Here is a 17472-nt window from a genome sequence, read left to right as displayed (position 1 = left end):
AAGCTAGTTGGTAACTATCAGAGGGGATATCGAAACGGAAAATCAACCAGTGATCAGATCTTCACCATGCGGCAGATCTTGGAGGAGACGGCGGAACACCAGCTACACTCCTTCCATCTCTTCATCGACTTCAAGGCCGCATACAACAGCATAGCCAGGGTAAATCTTTACGACGCAAGCTGTATGAGCTCTTATGGAATTCCGGTCTGGCTCTGCTAACACATCCTAACTTACGCAGGAGTGACGTACAAATAGGTGAGCGCTCTTTCGAATTCGTCCAAAATTTCACCTTTCTTGGGTCAAAAGTCAGCACCGACAATAACATTGATGTTGAAAAACGCGCTAGGGTGCTGGCTGCCAACCGGTCAAAACACCTGTCGCGACGGACGAAGCTGCTAATATTCACATACGCCTCTGAGACATGGACTTTGTCCAAAACTGACGAAACCCTATTAACCGCATTCGCGAGGAAGATGCTCAGAAAGATTTTTGATCCCGTATGTGTGGAAGGAGAATGGAGGAGCCGTTACAATAACGAGCTCTATGAGCTGTACGGCGAACTTACAGCGGATTAGACTGTAAGTTGTTAGACCTAAAGTCCTTTTAGGTCGTCCACATGGACAGAGGAGGTGTGGTAGGCCCAAATTGAGATGAAATGATGGCGTCGATCTATTCCCAACATCGGTTGGGATGTATTCCCAACAGAATCCCTATCGAATCGAATCAAAACCGGATCCAATACTTTTAGAACCCCAATACTTTTATAATCTCAATCGGATCGAATTCTTTTAGAACCTGTCAAATGGAATCCGATCCGATCGAATCCTTCAAGGGATCGGATCTTCGAATCTTTTGAATCCCAATCTTCCCACCACTAGTCTATTTAGTATCTATATACAGTCCAGTGATCAGATACGCCTTTGAGACATGGACTTTGTCCAAACCTGTCGAATCTCAAGCTCTACAAGCTCTACGAGCTCTACCAATAAACCACTGGACTTTTTAAACATAGCTGTGAAAAACAAGATAAATAATGCTAAATTTCAAAACTATAAGCTGAAAATACTGGAAAGCTACCGAAAACACATATGAAACCAGTTGGAACATTTACTTGAAGACATATGAAAAATTTCGAACACCCGATAGAAGCTGTGGAAAATCCCATATAAAACTGTAAGCAATATTATTCGAAAATTCAACGAAACGCACTGTAACGTTAGTGTAAACCCTGTATAAAAGCTGCGAGAATAATGTGCATAAAACTTTGGGAAAACCATAAGTAGGATTATTAAAATTATTAATTAATTATTTGCGGAAAATCCACTCGAAAAACTACAAACCAACCAACAAAATTGCAAAAAAGTTGCATGTACGTGTCAACGTATTTATTGAAAAATAGTGCTTCTAGAAAAGTATGTCAAGTCTAGTGCCACTAGAAAAAAATCCTCAAACTATGCAAAATATAAGGCATTCCTGGTAAACAACGATATCCTTCATGAAAAATAAGTAAAACATTTTCGAATAGTGGTGAAATACCGATGGAAAACTGCGAAAACCCCGGAAGTAATGAAAACCACTTAACAAAACTATTAGAAACTTCGAGGAAAACTGTACGATGTCAATTTGAGAATCGAAATAGGAGTAGCCACGTGATTTTTTAGTCTAATCCAGCTTTTCGGGTTTTGAGTCGGAATGTATAAAAATATTATATTTACGCAAAAATTGGTCAACAACTTTTGCATATAAACATTTTCCGAATATATACATTGATTCTCTAAATCTAATGATGGTATATGAACTAGTTCAATCCGATGTTAATGTTTGATTACATAAACAGAGAAATATTGTCCGTTACAATCAAAAAAGTTGTTGTAAATTGTAATGTCTATTTAGTAAAATTTTTATTGTTACATGAGCAGTCATTATACACGTTGAATAAAACAAGCTTTGGTTGGCTAGTCTGGTGCTGTGTTAGACGGAGTAATGTAATTAGATGATAATTATTATATGTTATTGACATTCATGCAATAATCCATGCATCAGGTTACATACCGTATCATATTTACTTCTTCACATTTTTTAAACACTATATCATTTAAGCACACATTTTTCCTACTTTTGGTTATTGTCATCAGTTACTTTTAAAGCATTTGCCTTACTCTCTTTTCTGTTTCTGTCTCGGTGTCTACGCTTGTCGTTAACGATATGTAGATGTAGGTTTTTACATGGAGACATGTTGAAGTTTATCTGTGTTTGTGCATGTTTATCAAATGTAAATAAAATCGCTAATATTGCTCATTAATACAAATTACTAATTTAGTTACTGATCATACACACGCAATGCTCATTTTTGCTAAAATCCACAATTAGTGCAAAATTCACTATTCGATAGGTCATCAGCTATGTGTCGCAAAATAGATAGGAAGTATACCACAATTATTTACAGCTAGTTAGTGTGCCAATTCATTCTTTTATTGAATGCGTGGTCTAATCGATGCATATTCAGATCGTTCTCTTTGAAATAAAACTTTTTTAGTTACTGCAGTTTGTAATTGTTAATTAAAAATTTAGATAACTTGAGAACAAGGTCCAGTATTGAACAAAATAACATGCATTTGAACGATCATCTTTTAGAGCAAACCCCTTCATCCGGACCATTCGGTTCACCACAGTTTAGTGATTATATGCATTGAACACATTTATAAGCTTTTACACAATTGCAGAGCTTTACTTTAACGTTCCTCTTCGCACAATTATTACTTCTACACGGTATTGTAGCGGAATACAACTTTCTATAGTCTGCTTCATTCGTTTGTTAAACTTGAACTACTTTTGGAACCAAACCCCTCGTTCTGCATTAGAACGATTAATTGACTTTGTCAAGTATTACAAAAAAGTTCATGCTCACTGCAAAACATATAAAATTATTTAAATCGTTTCAAAACAACGAACAACTATTTCAACTACAAAAAATAATGGAATATATAAAGTAATTTACACAAAAAAGTAATTTACATACTGAAAACAAAATTGATTAAACATAAAACTATATCTTTTAACTAAAAACAAACATCCATTTCAATGCGGAGTTAAGAAACCAGGGCTGAAGAGTAGTTACGCAAGGTATCGTTATTCCATTATTGTTGAATTTTGTTTTATGAGTAACTGAATGTTCTGTTCTCGGGGTATCCACCAAAACTTTGAGTATTGCATCAAGTCGATACAGATTAATCCACAGCATAAACATGACGGTGACACTATATAACGTTAAATACAGCTTTACTTATTACCAGATTTAATACCAAGAATGGCTTCTGCGACGCCCAAGAAGTATACCATTTGCGCTATACCAAATAGAGGTGCAATGACAATCATACGACACAATCCTCCCTTGAAAAATGCAGTTATTCCTTCGTGCTTCAAAGTTTTGCTGTAAATATGCGGAAAGATCCACAGAAAACATATAGTTTAACACAAACATTCCATTCAAGCGCGCAATAAACTTGGTCCAGTTTAACAACATACCCAATACAATCTGCGACACCGTTGAATTGCATTTCACCTTCTACTTTTTTTAGTGCTTGAAGACGCGTTTTGACTACATCAAACGGGTTTACAGCCAGAGCTGCCATGGAGCCGGCAGCACAACCACTCAAAAATGAACACCTAAGATAAGAGATGGTATTAGTCTCCTGTTATTCTGAATTACTACAATTCATTTACCAGAATACGGCTTCGTTGCTGCCATCATCTCGTCGAGGACCAAGTGCATTCAGTGTGGCAAACAACGGAAAATATACAATCGAAAACGAAACATCACGAAGCATCGTCGCACCAGTTCCCTTATACAATCCTGTGATTCCCTTCGTACGAATAAGTTCCATCGCAATGGAAGTTGCGGAAACTTTCGGCATAGTCTTGCCTACTGCTTTAGCCTGAAATAAAATAGGAGAAACATAAATTCAAGTAACCATCCATACAATTACTGTACGATGTGTATCTGTCATAAGAGAACATGTAACGTTTATCCAGCTTACCTGTGCAGCAACACGACCGGCATCTTGCATTTGAATTTTCAGAAGTTCCATGGGAGTTGTTATTACAATTTGACACAAACCAGCCAACCCACCTGCTGCCATTTGTCGAGTAATTGGCAGAGTTCTAAAGAATATGTAGTACCAAAATATAGTTCCGCTGGTTCAACTCTTTGCCATGTAATTATAGAAGAAGCAATTAATACTTACCCATTTGATGTGGTTAGATGATGTCGGAAAAAGTCATTAGCCGCTAATTTAATGGCTTTCTCTGGGGTAATGAGCAAAATATTTACCGCTGAGCCACGATACATACCGAAATATCCTTCAGCGCGATATGTTTTCTTAAAACAGTCTAGCCTAAAATATAACATAATTTAGGTACCGATCATTAAACATGTATCTCTTGTTATGGATTTGTAATTTTTGTTTGAAGCTCAATTTACAAAAACTCAAACGACATCAAAAAGGACAAGTGGGAAAACGTTTAAACTTATAAAAACAAGCAATTTAAACTTTAATTACACAAAATTTAAACGGCATCGTGCTTTGGCAAAAGTCAATGTCATGTGTCAAAAACAAAAACAAGAAAAAAAGTAAATAAACTTAAAACAATAACGAACACAAACGAAACACAAAACAGGAGAACACAAAAAATACTAAGGAACGTAATAAAAAGATATAAGGCAAAGTTTTGAAATAACCGTGCTTCATAACAAAACAATAATCACCTGCATATACGATCATTTATAATAAATGATATAATTAGTGTAACTAAACCATATTGTACTTTAAATTTAAAACAGTTCACGTTTAGCTTAAAAAGCGTAATTGTTTATATAATGCTTGATTGAACTGAACATCTTCCTAACGTATCACATAATATCGTAATGATTATTATACAAGCCCATTAAGATGGACGGATGGCCTGAACATTTAATAATATAAATGCTATAATATAATAATATAATTGAAATAATACTAAACAAATAAATACAAATAATAATAAATAACAAATAAAACAAATGAATAATACTAAACCATGTATTACTGAAATTCTTTGTGCATGTGAACTGTAGTCCTAATATAAAGCGAAATAAATGAACATCTTCAAATTGGTTTTACCCTTGAAATGAATGACGTAAATCGTAATCACTTACATAGAATTGTACATTTTCTCCCCATTAGGCCCAACTTGTTGATTTTGCAAGCGTGTCTTAACAAGATCCAAAGGAAAAACGCACGATACACCGATTATGCCAGCAATGCCGCCATTGATGATTTTTGGTAATAATCTAAAAAGAACAAGTGTAGAAGCATTTTAAATATATTTTTTGTAATTGAAATCTTCTCTTCTTTTTTATCATCACAACAACCCCTCAAGAGGTCTAGGTCTAGGCCTGCCAGTTCTGGCTTACTGTGACTTTATTTTATTTGTTAATTTTTAGCTCGATAGTCAGTCCTGCGTACGAAGGATTGGTCCGGATGGGATTTTGGTCCGGGCCGTTCGTGTGAAGACCGGCGCCATAGATTTATGAACATATTATGAGCTCTCATCTTGAAAAAAAAACGTTCGAATGGAAAAACTATAAAATAAATAACAGTGATCACGTATGTTAATGCTTACCAACTTTCTGATAACCAAACGTAATTAATACAAAATTGTTGGCTTAACATAATGCTTCATAATGTATGCTTCATTCAATCAAGCTTGCAGCGCTATCAACACATATCAATATACTTCTAATGGGTTATCAAACAGCATCGATAGACAAGTGGGTTGTCACGAAGGCCCCTGAATTTCAAAATGCTATCATCGTCGAACTCATTTTATCTTGTTCTTCTATTTTATGCTCGTGTCAGACTGCTTACTTCAACAATAATCTAACTCGAGTTATCAGCTATAACAAGATGCTTCTATCGATGATTGACTACAATAGTGGTTGGTAAATACCACTCTCCCTTTTGTAACATACGTTTGATACTGATAATGCAAATTACTTACGCAAACTGTTTTGTTCCGCTGGAGGTAACAGAAGTTGACTTGTTGCCGTTGCTAGCCATAGTGGAAGACGCCTGAAAACTGGATAAACTTCTTTTATAACAAACATTTAGCTCCTGTGCTATACTATATACACTGCAGAGAATGGCAAATATCGATTCGAAACGAGACGATTAACAATCATGCACCAAATATCGTCGATCCATATGAATTGAAAATATAAATAAGCGCAGCATAATAGGAATAAGTACCATTATTGATGCCGATTTTTATGATCAGCTGTTGCTAAGCTCGGTCTTGTAGGAGACCGGTTAAATTTAGTTTAAATCTAATCGCACTCCGAATTTTACAATGATCATATGAAACTGTTTGCTAGGTATAATCGATATGCGTATCGTGCAACAAATAACTATATTTGCATAGGCTTGGACATGATATGCGACATTCTTATATAACAGTTATCCTCTCAATTGAAATATGATCGATAAACTGGGATCATATTCGACTCGTCGTTTAGTAGCTTGGTTAAATTGATATTATATTGTATTTGAAAATCAACATTGTATTCGTCCCCTTCTTCTTCAATAACTGCAATCCTGTGGTTATGAGCCTAACTTTTACGTTTTTATCAACTTACTTTATGCTCTCGCACTATTCCCACTATAAAAGCACACACGCACGCACCACAAACACACAGTTGCAAACAGGTCGCGATTAATTTAGTAGGACTACTCCACCAAAACTGAATGCGAATCAAGCTGCTTGATTACTTTGTATTTATATACACCGCACCTAGAATCCTAGATGTTTCAGGACTGTCCAACTTTACGGAATATTGATGGCGTATTTAAACCTGTACGATTTCGGTGTGTTAGAACCAATCTACGCACTCTGAACAATCTGTGCGACTCAGTTTTTGCTTGTGATCGTGTAAGAACTTTGAATTTGTTTTAAATCTACGATGCTGGTGATTTTTATCGATATGATTATTAAGGAATTAGTGTGACAGCACTGGCTACTGTGATAAGAAGATTTGTTATTATTTTTCCTCAGCTGATGCAGCGAAATGCTGAAACTTCAACGAAATGTCAGTTTGACTTGGTTGCCAAACAATTTTTCCAATAAATATTTTACACTCTCAAATTTATCTATTAACAGCCCTGGGCGACACATATTATTACGAAGGCGATAACATATAAATTGCCCGTTTTTTTTAATATTTTGTTTGAAAACAATACAAAACAGCAACACACTTGGCTTTGCAAAATATTTGGTCTACGTAGACCCGAATGTAATCTTTCATCATGTATGGCCGATGGCTGTTGTTGTGTGCAAAGCAAAACAACAAAACGCAGCCATCAAGAAGAAGATCGCAAAAAACAAGCAGAAACAAATGGGAATGTGAACCATATCGCTCTCCCATCCATAACATTATGGATTTTACTTATCTACATCTAAAGTAGTGCGTTGTTTACATTTTGTTCGGTTTACCTTACACAATCTTCTTCCACGCCGGGTATTTCAACTGCGCTGTGAAAGTGCTCAGCCTTGATATCCTAACATATCTGGGCGTGGGCGATAGAAAACTACAGGGCATCTTTTCCTCCAGTGATGGCAACAGTTACCGTCGCCTCCAACACTATGGCCGATGAGTTGTGGCGTGATTGCGCGGCCTGGCTAATCCGCTGCAACATCATTCCTAATGACCACCGTGCTAATCATCCGGATTCGGATATCAAAGTTCTCGCCACCATTCTCCGCGATGGGGTGCTGCTGTGTAATTTAGTCAATCTGTTTGATCCATCGTCGTTCGACAGAAAAGATTTCAATAGGAAACCCCAGATGGCTCACGTATGTATTGTTCCAGCATTATAATGAAGATGTATTTGCATTCTCATCTCGAAATGCACATCTTCTTCAGTTATATCCCATTGCAAGTTTGTACACATAAACATACAAAACCCATTTTTTAGTTTCTTTGCATACAAAACATAAAACTTTTCCTGGAAGCATGTAAAACAAACTTTGGGCTGAAGGAATCTGATTTATTCGAACCAACGATGTTATACGACCTAACCAACTTTCATCGGGTGCTCTTAACTCTCTCGAAATTGTCTACATGCAGAAAAGTGCAAACTACACACAATATACCGTAAGTCTATACCAATTTGTTGTTGTTGTTGTTGTTGTTTATTGTTTTTAAAGAGACTTTGAGCTGGGCAGCTTCATTCGCCTCTTCTATACCAATTTCCAATACTAGTATCTAGCAATGATTTATGAAATAATTTGATAATTTGACAAAGTGTACCATAACGAATGACTAAATATCTTACTGAACGACTGATTTAAAATGTATTCGTTTGCGTATATGCATAGTCTAATCTGATTGAAATGGTTCTAAAAATACAATTAATAACCAATTTGACATATACTGTAAATTGACATCAGACTCAGCGCAACGCTTCATCTGCGTTGCTTTTCATGACCTGAGTACCAGCAACGCATCCAGTAAAGATTTTACAGGCCAACACGATACTATATGCAACTACAAGACATTTAACTATATCTATTACATATATTTGATTTGCTTTCTAGTGGTTTCGCCCCGCACTCCGTACAGACCGAAAGAACCAGTTTAGACGATGACATCTATAAGGATTTACATGCAAGGTAGGTAGAAAACTCGCAAAATTTACTTTCAATTTCACATGCATGTGTTATATAACAATAAAATTGAACCAAATTGAATTCAAAACGTGCGCTAAGCTTGGCATGGCAAATGGTCATGTCTAGTCAAAACTAGTCACAGCTAGATGTAGTTGTTTATCACGCCGCCGGATAATTACCTATCCGGAACTTGCTACGGGGGAACGAATTTTGGTTTTGGTACTGGTTCTGTCGTGTGAAAAATCAGCTCCTCTACCCTCCACGAATATATTAATGTCTATGGTATATAAAGCAAGCAAGATATGTAAACTGCATATTACAAATGCTGGTTTTAGTATTTTTGATATTTGGCCTACGTAAGGCCATGCATACTTTTGCAATTTATATTTGTATCGTAGCACATTGTTTTCCATCCAAAGCTAGCACATTAATATTTTGTCCGTTTCTTTATTTTCACGCAACATTAGCCAAAATTTGTTGGATTCGGAACTAGGATGTGATAATAAAGAGGTCGTGTTAATTAATGGTTCCCTTCCTTGCTGTCATCAAGGTTTGAAATATATCGAGATGTGATAAAATTTAATTTGGTAAAACAATAACTATTTTCGTTTTATTTATTCCTATAAAACATCTACTTTTAAAAATTGCAATGCAACAGAAAGTACGTTCTACGATCATTACAACGAATTAACGAATTATCCGGATTGTTGTGCGCACGACGAGGAAAAAATTTACGAAGATCTTTGCTATGTAACATTTTCGTCAACTTTGCCACAGGTTAGCAAAGAAATATATAATTCCGTAGTACGTTTTATTTATTACCGGAAACACTGTAACCACTCAGCAATGTGTCAATGTACCGTTTTTTGAATCATAAATTTTTATTGCCACACAAGTGCAAGTCCAATGGATTTTTGTTGAAAACAAAATCACAACAATTACTTTTGAATGTTAAATCATGTAAATGTAATCGATTTTCTCATGGAACAGATCATGATAAAAGTCTGTGTATTTACATTTTGTCGTAAAAAATCCGTTTGACTTGCAATGCAAGAGACGTATTGTTGTACCTCGATCTTAATGTTGTTGCACAGTAAATAATAGTGCTATCGACTGTGTTCGTAGTTTTGGTAATGTAGAACTTTATTTGTTATTAACGAAAGGACAATGTGTTTTATATATTCAACACATTTTTTATATTTTTGCTGATTAAGATCAAAATCTAATTAGTTTAAGAAGTATCAATACATGTCGAATATAAATAAAAAATGTATTTGTTTTTATTATTTTGGTTTGAAAATTATTGTTATACTTGTTTTGCTTTTTTTCTTTCTATTATTGTGCGCTTATTGTATCATGCGTTGCATTCCGCATCGACAATACGTAGTACATCCAATCCAGTAGAATATTGCAGTCACGATGAGCATGATATGAAAGTAGAAGAAGTTTATCAGGATTTATGCTCGATACAGAATGCTTCGCGAAATCAGGTACGTTTTTGTTTCGTTTTATAAAAAAGATAAAGAGATAAAGAAACTAATTTAACTATTTTGTTTTATTTTCCAATGATAAGTGTAGTAATATGTAACACGTGGAAGATTTACTATATTGGAAGTGTGTATAATAATTTTCTATTTTATTTAACTTGCAGTTAGCTTCATCGACTAACAACTTAGAGCAACGTGATTTCGTAATCAAGGAATTGCTCGATACGGAGAAAAATTATCTGGAAGCTTTGAATGCACTGAAATACGTTTTCATGCAGCCTCTCGAGAAACTACTCTCCAAAGAAGATATACGTGCAATTTTTCCTTGCATACGAGAGTTGGTAGAAATTCATAACAAATTCCTAGATCGGCTGCATGAGGCTGTGTGTCCGGGTTCCAAGCTCAAGCTCAGCACAACGTTTCTGGAATTCAGAGAACCATTTTTAATTTACGGCGAATACTGTTCTAGTATGACCAGCGCGGTCGAAACATTACGAGAAGTGTGTAAAAAATCGAACACTGTCGAGCAGACCGTTTTGGTAAGCAGATTTCGTTCTTTACGCGTTTTTTAGAGTTAATATCTTAGCTTAAAAATGAAAATAAGCAATAAGAAGAAAAAAAACTAACTAGCAACGAAATAAGAGATTTAGTTTGTTTAAAGCGACAAGAGTCAAACATTTAAAAAATATTGTACTACAAAACACAGCAAAACAGTTTATGTTTTCATTAGTATTGCTCAAAGCGTTTTACTAATCGTTTTACATATGTGTAAAGCGTTTAACCTATGTGTAAAGCGTTTAACCTATGTGTAAAGTGTATAATTATTTCTTTTAGCAAAGCCAAAAAGAACATAGCGATGGAAGATTGCAGCTACGAGATATATTGTCTGTTCCGATGCAACGAATTTTAAAGTATCATTTATTGTTAGATAAACTTGTACAAGAAACAGTGCCAGTAAGTATATCGCAGATAAGTCATATTTACAAACGATGTATCTCAATGATTTAATTTTGATCTTTTTAGACACATGACGATTTTCGTGGATTAGAAAGGGCCAAAGAAGCAATGGTAGATGTTGCACAGTATTCTAATGAAGTGAAGCGAGACTCGGAACATCTTATAGTAATACAAAAAGTTAAGGTTTGTATGCCATGTATGCTATTTGTATACATTGTATGCCTGATATAAAAGTAAATGAAAATGGGAATGGTTGTGTTTTGAAATGTATTGCGTTTTGTTTGGTTTTCTTCAAACAATACAGGAAAGCATTTCAGATCTGAACCTACCAAACGGTAACAATCTCGAACAGTACGGTCGATTACTTCTCGATGGGGATCTTAATATAAAAGCACACGAAGATCAAAAAATGAAACATCGGTATGCTTTCGTGTTCGAAAAAGTAATGATACTGGTAAAAAATTCTAATACCAAGATTGGGGTAAGATTATTACTGTAGCTATACGTCGTACGTAAGGATAACGTCTATCTAATGCTGTTTTTCTTTACAGGAAGCCCAATATTCTTTCCGCGAAGCACACAATTTGCTCGATTATAGGATAGAGATATTAAATTCTCGTCGTACTTTGGGTCGTGATGGGCGATTAAAATATTCACTATTATTAGCACGCAAAACTCAAGCGACTGCTTTTACACTCTATATGAAAACTGAAGAAGAGCGCGAAAAATGGAAAAGAGCTTTCGAAACAGCAATGTGAGATACAACCTTTAGGAACAAACGTTAAGAGCAACTTACGATTTAATGAACGTATTATATTTCCACTTTTATGTATTTTCGAAAACACAGGGAAACATTAGAACCCGTGGGATGTAAGAATACGGATCACAAATTTTTAATACACACCTTTGATACGCCAGTCATCTGTCGCCATTGCTCCAAGTTCCTGAAAGGAAAAATACACCAAGGTTATCGTTGCAAGGTATGTGAAATAATAGTACACCGAGGATGCATTTCATCAACTGGTCGATGCAAACAACTGCAACAAACACCGCCCCCGGTATGTGATCGTTTGCTTTCGGAATTCAATTGGTTTGTGGGTACTATGAATCGGGATTCTGCTACCCAGCGGCTAGAAAATAAAAAGATTGGAACCTATCTGCTACGCGTCCGTCCGCAAGGTGCCTCCCATGAAAGCGAAACCATATATGCGCTTAGTCTGAAGTAAGCAACTTTCATCTTTTTTTATTTGCCTCAGTGTTGTTTTTATTAATGCGACCGTTACTTCGATTTATGAATGTGCCTTTGTTCCTATTTTTTGCTTGCAGGACCGACAAGAAAATAATTAAACACATGAAAATTTATCAGAAGAAAGAACCCCAAAACGTGTTTTATTATCTATCGACAAGGAGATATTTCAAAACCATAATAGAGCTTGTTTCATTTTACGAACGAAATGACTTGGGAGAAAACTTTGCTGGGTAAAAAATCATTGCCAATTTTCGCTTAATCATGGTGTTTAACTGTATTGTTCATCTTCAATTCCAGCTTGAATCAACTACTGCAATGGCCTTTCAAAGAAGAGATTGTAATTGCAATTTATGATTTTGCCCCCAATGAGCTGAACCAGTTACCGATGCGACAAGGTTGTCAGGTAATTGTAATCGGTAAAGAAGGAGACAGCAAAGGTTGGTGGCGTGGCAAAACTTTAGAAAAGGTAATATACAATTGCATTGAGCTGTTTTCGATTTACAGCATGGTTACTATATTGTTCACGTCAATTTTATTTAAGGTTGGATTTTTCCCCAAAGAATATGTACGGCCAGCAGTAATCGGTGAGGTATAGAGGATCTATTAAAAACCAAACATTATAGCAAACGTATTCCACTTATGCTTTACATCTAATAAAATGAAATCGAAACCTCTCCCATTTTCACTGTATCAGAAGAGAAATGTTGAATACTTGAATTATATTCAAGAAATTGTTTTAAGCTATATCAGTATGTTAATGGAAAGGAATAATAACTTTCGACATAATTGCAGAAAATGCAACATCAACAAAAACATATACAACAGGCTTCTTCGGATAATGCCATTACAATGAAAGGTTAACAAGGAAGTTCTATTCCTCGTACGGTTGTCAGTTCATCAGGCTGGATTTTAATTTTAATTGGGTGATTTTAAACATATTTTAAATATGACGCAAAACCGATAGCATTGAGTAGGAGACACACAATGTGCTTTCACAATTGAGTAGAGTTTAAAACGTAAAACATTGCATAAAATATAATTACGTATATATGTGTATATGTGCTTTCACTGTTTGATGTGAAAAACAAAACAAAGCAGAAAAGTTAAATGAAAGCAAAACCTGCTAAAAAAAGAAATACAAAAGAACGTACTATAATCCAGCTTTCAAGTTGGATGTCCAAATTTTGGTCGAATGTTATACGCAAAAGAAACGTATATATTAAACCGTACAATAGTTGTTACTAATGGATATCGTTTATCAGTGGGCGTAAACACGCTGATTTTTTAAAAAATAAATTGTGTCTAGGTGGAATGATTGTTCATGTACCCAGAATGTACACGTTGTATTACATGCTGCCTTTTGCCAAGATTTTGTAAGCATCCGAACATTGAAACCTTAATAATGACTTAATCGATTATAATTCCTTATCCACTCGAAAAAACATTGATTTGTTATTTATTCTTATTATTGTTTGCTACGCAGGTTTGGCAAATACAAAACTAAACTTAAATACTAATCTTATTTCCTAAAGCTAGCTTAGTAGTACGAACCACCAGGGTATATGGATAGTGACACATAATACAATACAACACACATAATACAGCGTGTATTTTGTGCAGTGAACGTCAAAAGTGTTCGTCAGTGTCAATGATTGGGTCAAAACTGTATGTACGTTTACGTAAACAAGTGTTGTGTTATCTCGTTCTTACGAAAACAGCGTCCTATAATCTACTAGAAAATAGCAGGCATACCTTTGACTGGTACAAACGAAGCCCGCGTTCTTCGTGTTATCCTTGACCAGATCCAGACCAACGCTGCAAAATCATTTTGATTTGACAATTTCGAAAGTTCTACGTGTGTTAGGATTCATACTCCGTTTGGACAAGAGACTTTAAGGACCCCTTTTGAATAAAAACTTCTTATTGTTCGTTAGTACGTCCCATTATTCAATTTGTTAGTATAGTCTGGTCTCCTCAGCAACTTAGAGAATATTCAAAGAAAGTTTACAAACCCCTATTTCTTTCTTTTATGATGGTGAGATCATCATATCGGGTAGATGTTTATTATTCCGACTCGAATTATTACAACACTGGAAAATGACGGCACAATGTTTATCAAACGATCCACGACTTAAGCATCAAAGCTAAACAAACATGCTGATTTCCTGAAAAGATTTTACGAAATTCATATGGCGTATTCAATACACCGAAGCCTAACGTGCGTAATATAACACCGATATTGTAGCGACAGAGAAGTTTTGCTCCTTTATTTTGCTATTCTCAATTTTTAATGTGGCAAAAAGCATAATAGTTGAAAAAGTAAGACGAATTCCAATGTTTTAGTTACATCATAGTATGTATATGTATTTTGATTTGAGAATATAAATAAGCAGAATGCTTACATAATTATGGGACAATCTTACGATTTTTTGCGAAAGTATCGTTATCACATATGGCTGATCGCACTTATGCATAAGATTAGCAAATTTGCAAATATTTTCTTGACTTTACTAATGCTAGCGCGCAGTGCGACAAGAACTGCAATCGATTGTTCATGCTATGATTTAATTTAGGTTATCTATTTTTTTTTTTTTCTCGCTAGAACGGCATCGGCGCTTATTTTACCACGTAGCCGAATAGTCAGTCCTTTTTGCGGAGTATTGTGACCAGATAGGATTCGTGTGAAGACCATTATCGCTACCATCATCTTCGCCTCTAGGTTAGCAAATTACAAGTGAATAATTTATAACGAAATTCTACGATACGAAGTAACTCTACAATTACTGAAAAGTTATGCGCGTTATTCGCGGAAGTATTTAAATGGTGAATATCTTCAATTGCATTTTAATATTCGCTTACTTTATTGTTTGGAAATGATCACATTTATCATTCATCATCACATCAACTAGCTGCTTGTAGTTAAACGAAAATAGAGTCAAGATATCTGCGAAACAATACCTAGAAGAACGATACATATATTAAATTATTATGCAACATTGACCCTTATAACTAGGAGAATGTGCCCAACGTTGTTAAATTTTGCCAAAATCTGTCGATTATACGGCCTTATGGTCCCTAATGGTATCCTAATGAAACCAATAAAAAAATAGATCCTTATGAATCTGCAAGGTTAGAGCAATGTTAGAGAGCAACAGTTAGAGCAGAAGGTATTTTGATTACAAAGACGAATCACAGTGACAACAATATCGTGTAGTCGGATTGATTTTCATGAAATGGGATTGTTCCGATACTTCTTCGTTATACTGAAACAATTAATGTTGACAAACGCACACTGAAAAATGTCACTAAAATGCCAGTTCATGCAGAACTCGCCACTTTCCACAAGCTTAGGGAGCCATATTTATGCTATGATGTTGAGCTGGCGGCTACTTTACAAACCAATACTGAAAAGAGCGAGTCCTCCGGATCAGTATTTCAAATTCACAAACAGTCTCAGCGCTGTCGAAGCACTGATATCTGTTGAAGATATAAAAAGCTCTGATTACTTTATTAAAAAAAAAATCGTGTATATTCTAAGCCGGGGCGGGCCGGCGGTTGCGGCACTGGTCTTCATACGACCGGAGACTTCTATCTGCCATTGTGGCATCAGGAAAAACCTTTGATATGCCGATGCGTGACATTCTGAGCCAGAAAGACTACGGAAGTAACTGCAGATTCTGGTCGACTACTCTAAAGAGATTGGAATCACCATATGAATCGTTTCCCTTATTCTTCTCCTGTTAAGTCCTTCTTGCTGTGTTATGGCCAAAGTTTTTGTTAACTTGCTTGTTATATTATTATTGCTGTTATAGAGGTTCCACTACATGCTTCAACGGTCGTTTGTATAGCGGTTGAGATAGACGCTGCCATGAAGCAGTCTGGCCTGCTGTCTGCCACCAATACAATGTGTAATTATCTAGGACACAAGCCCTTATGGACCACAACGAAGACTACAACACCAAGTCGCTGTCACGAAAATACGCTGCAGTTGGCTCGTCTGATTATCCAAATCAGAAGACAAAAGTCCGCCAGAAGAAGGAGGAGATTATATGATTCCGAAGTAATAGAACTTTGACTACCAAGTCCACCCGGTGTATAGGTGCATCCTTATAGTGGTAATAGGAAATGTCTCCCATCCACATACTAATCAGCTTACTTGTTGAAATAGTAGATATTGAATATAACTTCTACGATATAGCCCGGCACTTTTTCCGATAAAAATAAAAAAAATCAACTTAGTCATAATATCAATGCCAAACATTGAAAAGCTGTTTAAAGAGAAAGTATTTAATGCGTTCTACTAAATTAAATGGAGTGCATATCAGTAACAAGGTATACTTATTGCTTTGTTATTTAATACGAAGGACTCTATCAGAAAGCTGGTCGAATAGTCTGGCAGAATTGTTATTGTCGTTCGTCATTAAAACACTAGCAAATACGATGGCCCTGATGTTCTCTTGTATATCATGTGTTGTCAATAACTGCATGATATTGACTACTTACTTACTTACTTACTTACTTACTTACTTACTTACTTATTTATCCGGTGCTACAATTAAGCCCCTTGCCGGTATGGATTACTGCAGGAGTTCTCTAAACCACGGTCGTGTGGCGTCGTCAGCCAATCCTTTATCCCGCCCTTTCTGGCGGACGCATCAACGCCATCACTCGGCACGTGACATACGGGGCCAAAAATCCGAGAGTAGTTTCCTCAAATTGTGCATGATATTGTCACGTTTCAATATTTATTACTACTTTTCAAAGTTCGTTTTATGATTTTTATTGCTTCTTTGTTCATGCTTACGTCAGTAACATGTTTGGAATGAAAAGTACAATAATAATTCATTAAATCCTTTGCTCCTTTGCTCATATCACTTAAATAGGCATTCATTCGTAGCTAATAAGAGTATCCAGTACATGCCTACGAATCTTCAAGCAAACAAATACTGAAGAAATAAGAATTTCCGAGCAATTACTCCACTTTTCGCTTACGGAAAATCTGTCCCATGGCGGGTCTCAAGTTTACATAATCTGTGCAGTATAACTATACGACAGTTGTTGCTTAAATAGATTAAA

General features: G+C 35.7%; 2 protein-coding genes across 2 annotated transcripts; one reads left to right on the top strand and one right to left on the bottom strand.

Moving 5' to 3' along the window:
* Positions 1-3279: 3279 nt before the first annotated feature.
* Positions 3280-6098, bottom strand: LOC128715706 (mitochondrial glutamate carrier 1-like). Its single transcript, XM_053810617.1, has 7 exons — positions 6040-6098; positions 5195-5329; positions 4245-4394; positions 4038-4161; positions 3724-3935; positions 3526-3666; positions 3280-3430 (listed from the first exon to the last, which is right to left on the bottom strand). Exons 1-7 carry the CDS (start codon positions 6096-6098, stop codon positions 3280-3282), a joined length of 972 nt encoding a protein of 323 aa, XP_053666592.1.
* A 1549-nt stretch (positions 6099-7647) lies between these two features.
* On the top strand, positions 7648-12991 carry LOC128715704 (protein vav). The gene is made up of 14 exons (XM_053810616.1): positions 7648-7887; positions 8010-8188; positions 8632-8706; positions 9171-9253; positions 9362-9480; positions 10355-10729; positions 11025-11144; positions 11214-11330; positions 11452-11628; positions 11699-11901; positions 11995-12369; positions 12474-12626; positions 12694-12862; positions 12938-12991. Exons 1-14 carry the CDS (start codon positions 7648-7650, stop codon positions 12989-12991), a joined length of 2439 nt encoding a protein of 812 aa, XP_053666591.1.
* Positions 12992-17472: the final 4481 nt, after the last annotated feature.

This window comes from Anopheles marshallii, chromosome 3, assembly GCF_943734725.1.
Source record: "Anopheles marshallii chromosome 3, idAnoMarsDA_429_01, whole genome shotgun sequence".
Taxonomy (NCBI): Eukaryota; Metazoa; Arthropoda; class Insecta; order Diptera; family Culicidae; genus Anopheles; species Anopheles marshallii.
Note: the sequence above shows the minus strand (reverse complement) of the source record. Positions and strands in the feature narration are given on the sequence as shown.

Excerpts from the sequence above, each read along its gene's own strand:
- LOC128715704 (XM_053810616.1), top strand. The coding sequence starts at position 7,648 with ATGGCAACAGTTACCGTCGCCTCCAACACTATGGCCGATGAGTTGTGG. Across the intron at positions 8,707-9,170 it reads TATAAGGATTTACATGCAAG|CCAAAATTTGTTGGATTCGG; the intron begins GTAGGTAGAAAA and ends ACGCAACATTAG. Across the intron at positions 12,627-12,693 it reads TTGGGAGAAAACTTTGCTGG|CTTGAATCAACTACTGCAAT; the intron begins GTAAAAAATCAT and ends CTTCAATTCCAG.
- LOC128715706 (XM_053810617.1), bottom strand. The coding sequence starts at position 6,098 with ATGGCTAGCAACGGCAACAAGTCAACTTCTGTTACCTCCAGCGGAACA. Across the intron at positions 5,330-6,039 it reads AGCGGAACAAAACAGTTTGC|ATTATTACCAAAAATCATCA; the intron begins GTAAGTAATTTG and ends TGTTCTTTTTAG. Across the intron at positions 4,162-4,244 it reads CATCTAACCACATCAAATGG|AACTCTGCCAATTACTCGAC; the intron begins GTAAGTATTAAT and ends CATATTCTTTAG.